The sequence below is a fragment of the Phoxinus phoxinus genome, assembly GCF_949152265.1.
Source record: "Phoxinus phoxinus genome assembly, chromosome: 5".
Taxonomy (NCBI): domain Eukaryota; kingdom Metazoa; phylum Chordata; class Actinopteri; order Cypriniformes; family Leuciscidae; genus Phoxinus; species Phoxinus phoxinus.
Genome location: NC_136880.1, coordinates 44364205 through 44371704, shown reverse-complemented (window position 1 = coordinate 44371704; position 7500 = coordinate 44364205). Strand labels below are relative to the sequence as shown.

The following is a 7500-nucleotide window of genomic DNA, read 5'->3' as shown; positions in this document are numbered from 1 at the left end:
GTGTAGCGCAGCGCAGCGATAGACCGACACCGGCGTCAGTGTTCAGCTGTTCAGTGTAGCGCAGCGCAGCGATAGACCGACACCGGCGTCAGTGTTCAGCTGTTCAGTGTAGCGCAGCGCAGCGAGACCGACACCGGCGTCAGTGTTCAGCTGTTCAGTGTAGCGCAGCGCAGCGATAGACCGACACCGGCGTCAGTGTTCAGCTGTTCAGTGTAGCGCAGCGCAGCGAGACCGACACCGGCGTCAGTGTTCAGCTGTTCAGTGTAGCGCAGCGCAGCGAGGCCGACACCGGCGTCAGTGTTCAGCTGTTCAGTGTAGCGCAGCGATAGACCGACACCGGCGTCAGTGTTCAGCTGTTCAGTGTAGCGCAGTGCAGCGATAGACCGACACCGGCGTCAGTGTTCAGCTGTTCAGTGTAGCGCAGCGCAGCGAGGCCGACACCGGCGTCAGTGTTCAGCTGTTCAGTGTAGCGCAGCGATAGACCGACACCGGCGTCAGTGTTCAGCTGTTCAGTGTAGCGCAGCGAGACCGGGGCCGGCGTCAGTGTTCAGCTGTTCAGTGTAGCGCAGCGCAGCGATAGACCGACACCGGCGTCAGTGTTCAGCTGTTCAGTGTAGCGCAGCGCAGCGATAGACCGACACCGGCGTCAGTGTTCAGCTGTTCAGTGTAGCGCAGCGCAGCGATAGGCCGACACCGGCGTCAGTGTTCAGCTGTTCAGTGTAGCGCAGCGATAGGCCGACACCGGCGTCAGTGTTCAGCTGTTCAGTGTAGCGCAGCGATAGACCGACACCGGCGTCAGTGTTCAGCTGTTCAGTGTAGCGCAGCGCAGCGATAGACCGACACCGGCGTCAGTGTTCAGCTGTTCAGTGTAGCGCAGCGCAGCGATAGACCGACACCGGCGTCAGTGTTCAGCTGTTCAGTGTAGCGCAGCGCAGCGATAGACCGACACCGGCGTCAGTGTTCAGCTGTTCAGTGCAGCGCAGCGCAGCGATAGACCGACACCGGCGTCAGTGTTCAGCTGTTCAGTGCAGCGCAGCGCAGCGATAGACCGACACCGGCGTCAGTGTTCAGCTGTTCAGTGTAGCGCAGCGCAGCGATAGACCGACACCGGCGTCAGTGTTCAGCTGTTCAGTGTAGCGCAGCGCAGCGATAGGCCGACACCGGCGTCAGTGTTCAGCTGTTCAGTGTAGCGCAGCGAGACCGACACCGGCGTCAGTGTTCAGCTGTTCAGTGTAGCGCAGCGAGACCGGGGCCGGCGTCAGTGTTCAGCTGTTCAGTGTAGCGCAGCGCAGCAAGACCGACACCGGCGTCAGTGTTCAGCTGTTCAGTGTAGCGCAGCGAGACCGGGGCCGGCGTCAGTGTTCAGCTGTTCAGTGTAGCGCAGCGCAGCGAGACCGACACCGGCGTCAGTGTTCAGCTGTTCAGTGTAGCGCAGCGCAGCGAGACCGACACCGGCGTCAGTGTTCAGCTGTTCAGTGTAGCGCAGCGAGACCGACACCGGCGTCAGTGTTCAGCTGTTCAGTGTAGCGCAGCGAGACCGACACCGGCGCCGGCGCAGGACAGAAGTGTGCTCACTGTGATAGCAAGTGTACTGAGCAAACGGCCGGATGTAGCGTCACATACACACATGTGCACACAACTGCTGAATCCTCCGCGCATCTGTGCTCAACTCCTAGTATGCTGTGCAGAACATTCCACCAATCAGAGAGTTGTAGCAAGCTCTTTAGCTCCGCCCACTCCCATGATGTAATGGAGTCTCCCTACACTCACAGTTCTTGTTTGTGTACATGCATATTTTTGCAATATTGTTTCTATAGATATTAACATCTTCACATTAATGAGGTTTTCAATAGGATTCCGTCCGGATGATTGTAGTTCTGTCAGGAACAACAGCGCTCATTAACTCAGATAAGCCAAGCAGAAACTGTTGTTCTGTCGTTGTTTACTCATTCTGTGTGTGTGTGTGTGTGTGTGTGTGTGTGTGTGTGGCAGGTGTGACGATGGCCTATATGAACCCCAGTCTGTCGGGACACAAGTCGTCGTCAGCGCTGGAGCGGCACAGAGAGTTTCTGCTGGACATGATCCCGTCACACACCGTCTCACACACCGTCTCACACACCGCAAACTCCTGGAAGTGAAGCTCAGGACGTGTGTGTGTGTCTCTGTTCACGATTCAGGACGTGTGTGTGTTCACACCAGAGACGCTTACACAGGTTTATTCATCCAAGGGCTTTTCACGGGTGAGTTTGTGCTGAACCACATCTAAACCGGATCACCGGATCTGAACCGGATCACCGAATCTAAACCGCATCTAAACCGCATCTGAACCGGATCTAGACCGGATCTGAACCACATCACCGCATCTGAACCGGATCTAGACCGGTTCTGAACCACATCACCGCATCTGATCCGGATCTAAACTGGATCTGGACCATATCTAAACCGGATCACCGAATCTGAACCGGATCTAGACCAGATCTGAACCGGATCTAAACCACATCTGAACCGGATCTAAACCGGATCTGGACCACATCTAAACCGGATCACCGAATCTGAACTGGATCACAGAATCTGAACCGGATCTAAACCGCATCTGAACCGGATCTAAACCGCATCTGAACCGGATCTAAACCGGATCTAAACCGGATCTGAACCGGACCGCTCAGATCACTTATTAAAGACTCTTCAGAACAAGAGGAAAATACTGAAAACAAACCAAAAACATCTGAACAAACTGATGGATGCAAACGAGCCGCTTTCACACTGTGTGTGTGTGTGTGTGTGTGTGTGTGTGTGTGTGTGTGTGTGTGTGTGTGTGTGTGTGTGTGTGTGTGTGTGTGTGTGTGTGTGTGTGTGTGTGTGTGTGAATTTCTCTGACTGTTAAATTATATAACTGTGTGTAATTTCAACTGAAGGATGTGTGTGTGTGTGTGTGTCGTCACACGTGTGTTTTTAATTTGTATTGTTTTAAGCTGACCTGTCATTGACTCGTCTGCATTAATTAGTTTCTTTGGAGTCGTGTGGATATTTCTGCAGTCTGATGACCACTGTGTGTTTCCATACGGGGATTCATGTTTCTGCTGTGATGTCATGAATAACTGCTTTAACCAACAGATCATCTGTAGCCCTGGGTTATTACTCCTGTTTATTGGGCTTCGTTTAACATCTGGTGATGATGCTGGTGATGAAGGCAGAATGCTCCGCTCTGATTGGTTGAACTCTGCACACTAAACCTCATGCATCGCTCCTATTGGCCCGTGAGGATTCACTTTAAATATTCATGATGTTCCGCCCACAGAACGGATGATGTCACAGTTGCAGTTTGTTAGATTGATCTTTGTTCCTGTAATAAAAAGTTTAACCCTTTCATTCTCAGTTCCAGTGTTTTAATGAAGCCGTGGGTTTAGTTCATCTTTAGACCGAGACGGATATAAGACCGTCTCAAAATCAATGTTTTTATTTATCAAGGATATATTAAATTGATCAAAAGTTACAGTTAAGACATCAATAGTGTTACAAAAGATTTCAAATAAATTGTTCTTTTGTACATTCTATTCATCAAAGAATCCTAATTTTTTTTTTACTGTTTTAACACTGATAATAATAATGAATGTTTTTCTAAAATATAACATGGATAACATAAAATAAATATTTTTTTATCAGGTTAAACTTTGATTAGTCACTCAAACCATGATCTAAACCTCTCACCGTCGGTCGCGCATATCCGCCATTTTGTAGTTTTTATACTCGTGTTTGTAGTTCCTCCTCCAAAGCGCAATGGGTTGTGGGTAATATTAGCACGGATCGAAATAATAGTAGATCATCCGGGGACTTCTGGCACACTGTCTTCAACATATTATCCTTTGGGACACAATTATTATAATATCACACACTATTATTGATATTTATTATTAATGTTTATGAACATGAGAGCGCGTATTTAGGCCACGCCCACACCCGTCTCCATTGCCTCTGTGAAGCTGCTGCCTTGTCAAAATCTACTGTCTATGGTCAAAAATACTTATCACAATAAACAAAATAATGTCTAAACGCTGTTATGTGGCAAGGTGTACAGCAAACACGCCTAAACAAACACAAATAAGTTTTTATAAGCGGTCGACCCCAGAAAACGAGCGTTTAGGACACAGAAGTGGAGACACTGAGTCTCTGTACAGTCTGCTCGTGTTACCCTGAGAAGACCTGACGTAATCATGCCCTCGCTTACAGAAATATAATATATAAAACTGACAAGTTTTAGCATAAGTCAGAAATGATAAGGAAATGGAGACGCTATGACGCGTGTCGCTCTGTCTGGAGAGTGGCTGGCAGGGGGCGCTAGAGAGCAGCGCGCAGTCGCACTCGCCGAAGAGGGAGAAGAAGAACACCGGCTTCCAGAGCGGCGCTGACGGTAAGATGGCGGCGTCCAAGGTGAAGCAGGACATGGCTCCGCCCGGGGGATACGGGCCCGTGGACTACCGGAGGAACCTGCCCCGGAGAGGACTGTCCGGTTAGTGTGTGTGTGAGTGAGTGAGCAGGGTTAGCGCGGTGATCAGTGCGGGGTTCATCACAGACCCACACACACACATCATCATCATAACACCCTGAGCGAGATTCTGCTTTAAGTAATCACTAAAACACCATCTAACCCAGCTTTACAAGTGAAGAGTTAGTCATTAACCCAGTCTGGAGCTCACTAACGATGAGGTTTAATCATATTTGACATTACAAGTATAGAGCTGTATATATTTACAGTCCTGAGAGTGAAGACTGTACACTTGAGTGATTCTCTCTCTATTTAAAGCTTTATTCGTGTTTATCTCCTGCTGTGTGTGACTGTTGATCGTGGATAACTGAGAATCAAGATTATAGTTTCTAATAGAGATCACGATTCTGAACAGACAACTAAACAAAATAACATGTAGGATAATTTACTAGAGGCAGTCACAGTTAAAACTGCTAAAGTCCCCTGTGGTGTAACTCCAGCGGTTAATGTGTTTATGTGTCTCTGTGGTGTTATTAATAAGACAAACCCATGTGTAAATGAGTATTTTCTGCTTAACTGCAGTCTGTTTTACTTCTGACGTCACACACTACCTTGTAACCAATCAGATCAACGTGTGATCGTCCACCAGTGGATCTCTGAGTGAGTGAGTGAGTGAGTGAGTGGAGGCGGGGCTTATTTGCGTATTCATAGAACCGCGCATACTAAATGAGGCAAGGGTGTCGAGTTACATTTAGGATATTTTAAGGCATGAATAATTGTTTTGTCATTCGTGATCATAGATGAGTTTTAAGGGATATAACCGATCGACTACATTGCGACTGTTCATAATCTGAATTAATTATTTAAAAAAAATCTCGAGTGAATGATTCAATGACTCACTCATAAACACTTATTTGTTCATTACCGGATGAATCTGCGTTTTTGAACGAATCTCTTGAATGAATGATTCAATGACTCATATTTTTAAGTCACGTGGCGCGACCTACTGGTGTAACAATGTAATCGCTACAGTATTTACTTGTAGCAGAAAGTTACTGTCAATAGTGTAGTAGACATCAGTGTTTTTATCAGAACTATAACCCGTGTGTGTGTGTGTGTGTGTGTGTGTGTGTGTGTGTGTGTGTGTGTGTGTGTGTGTGTGTGTGTGTGTGTGTGTGTGTGTGGTTCCCAGGGTACAGTATGTTTGGGATCGGGGTCGGGATGCTGATGTTCGGATACTGGAGGCTTTTCCGCTGGAACCGCGAGCGCAGGTGAGTCTCGCCGCTTCAGCCGTAGCGTGTGTCGCGCCGTCAGTCCTGACCCTCATCTTCCTCCTCCTCCTCCTCCTCCTCCTCCTCCTCCTCCTCCTCCTCTTCCTCCTCTTCTTCTCCTCTTCCTCCTCCTCCTCCTCCTCTTCCTCCTCCTCCTCCTCCTCCTCCTCCTCCTCCTCCTCCTCCTCCTCCTCCTCCTCTTCCTCCTCTTCTTCTCCTCTTCCTCCTCTTCTTCTCCTCTTCCTCCTCCTCCTCCTCTTCCTCCTCCTCCTCCTCCTCCTCCTCCTCCTCCTCCTCTTCCTCCTCTTCTTCTCCTCTTCCTCCTCCTCTTCCTCCTCCTCCTCCTCCTCCTCTTCCTCCTCTTCTTCTCCTCTTCCTCCTCCTCCTCCTCCTCCTCTTCCTCCTCCTCCTCCTCCTCCTCCTCCTCTTCCTCCTCCTCCTCCTCTTCCTCCTCCTCTTCCTCATCTTCCTCCTCCTCCTCCTCCTCTTCCTCCTCTTCCTCCTCCTCCTCCTCTTCCTCCTCCTCCTCCTCTTCCTCATCTTCTTCCTCCTCCTCATCTCCTCCTCCTCTTCCTCTTCCTCCTCTTCTTCCTCCTCCTCCTCCTCCTCTTCCTCCTCCTCTTCCTCCTCCTCCTCCTCCTCCTCCTCCTCCTCTTCCTCATCTTCTTCCTCCTCTTCCTCCTCCTCCTCCTCTTCCTCCTCCTCCTCCTCCTCCTCCTCCTCCTCCTCCTCCTCTTCCTCCTCCTCTTCCTCCTCTTCCTCCTCCTCTTCCTCATCTTCCTCTTCCTCCTCCTCCTCCTCTTCCTCATCTTCTTCCTCCTCCTCATCTCCTCCTCCTCTTCCTCTTCCTCCTCCTCCTCTTCCTCCTCCTCCTCTTCCTCCTCTTCCTCATCTTCTTCCTCCTCCTCCTCCTCTTCCTCCTCCTCCTCCTCCTCTTCCTCCTCCTCCTCCTCTTCCTCCTCCTCCTCCTCCTCCTCCTCTTCCTCATCTTCTTCCTCCTCTTCCTCCTCCTCTTCCTCCTCCTCCTCCTCCTCCTCCTCCTCTTCCTCCTCCTCCTCCTCTTCCTCATCTTCCTCCTCCTCTTCCTCATCTTCCTCCTCCTCCTCTTCCTCCTCTTCCTCCTCCTCCTCCTCTTCCTCATCTTCTTCCTCCTCCTCATCTCCTCCTCCTCTTCCTCCTCCTCCTCTTCCTCCTCCTCCTCTTCCTCCTCCTCCTCTTCCTCCTCCTCCTCCTCCTCCTCTTCCTCATCTTCTTCCTCCTCCTCATCTCCTCCTCCTCTTCCTCTTCCTCCTCCTCCTCATCTCCTCCTCCTCCTCTTCCTCCTCCTCCTCCTCCTCTTCCTCCTCCTCCTCATCTCCTCTTCCTCCTCCTCCTCATCTCCTTCTCCTCCTCTTCCTCCTCCTCCTCCTCCTCCTCATATCCTCCTCATCTCCTCTTCCTCCTCATCTCCTCTTCCTCCTCCTCCTCTTCCTCCTCCTCCTCTTCCTCCTCCTCATCTCCTCCTCCTCTTCCTCCTCCTCCTCATCTCCTCCTCCTCCTCTTCCTCCTCCTCCTCCTCCTCTTCCTCCTCCTCCTCATCTCCTCTTCCTCCTCCTCCTCATCTCCTTCTCCTCCTCTTCCTCCTCCTCCTCCTCATATCCTCCTCATCTCCTCTTCCTCCTCATCTCCTCTTCCTCCTCCTCCTCTTCCTCCTCCTCCTCTTCCTCCTCCTCCTCTTCCTCCTCCTCCTCCTCTTCCTCATCTTCT

The 7500-nt window shown here is 50.5% G+C and overlaps 2 protein-coding genes across 6 annotated transcripts in view; both read left to right on the top strand.

Moving 5' to 3' along the window:
- The window catches only part of LOC306999227 (transcriptional repressor p66-alpha), a 30924-nt gene extending 27557 nt beyond the window's left edge, over positions 1-3367 (top strand). For all 5 annotated transcript variants that reach the window (XM_079613754.1, XM_079613756.1, XM_079613755.1 and 2 more), the window contains one exon: positions 1993-3367. In XM_079613754.1, the coding sequence (XP_079469880.1) occupies positions 1993-2138 (146 nt within the window). In that variant the 3' untranslated portion in view covers positions 2139-3367. The remainder of the gene's footprint in view (positions 1-1992) is intronic.
- Positions 3368-4338: 971 nt separating this feature from the next.
- ndufa13 (NADH:ubiquinone oxidoreductase subunit A13) overlaps positions 4339-7500 on the top strand; it is a 3583-nt gene continuing 421 nt past the window's right edge. Inside the window, exons 1-2 of the mRNA XM_079613410.1 lie at positions 4339-4507; positions 5676-5754. Of these exons, the coding sequence (XP_079469536.1) occupies positions 4414-4507; positions 5676-5754 (173 nt within the window). The 5' untranslated portion in view covers positions 4339-4413. The remainder of the gene's footprint in view (positions 4508-5675; positions 5755-7500) is intronic.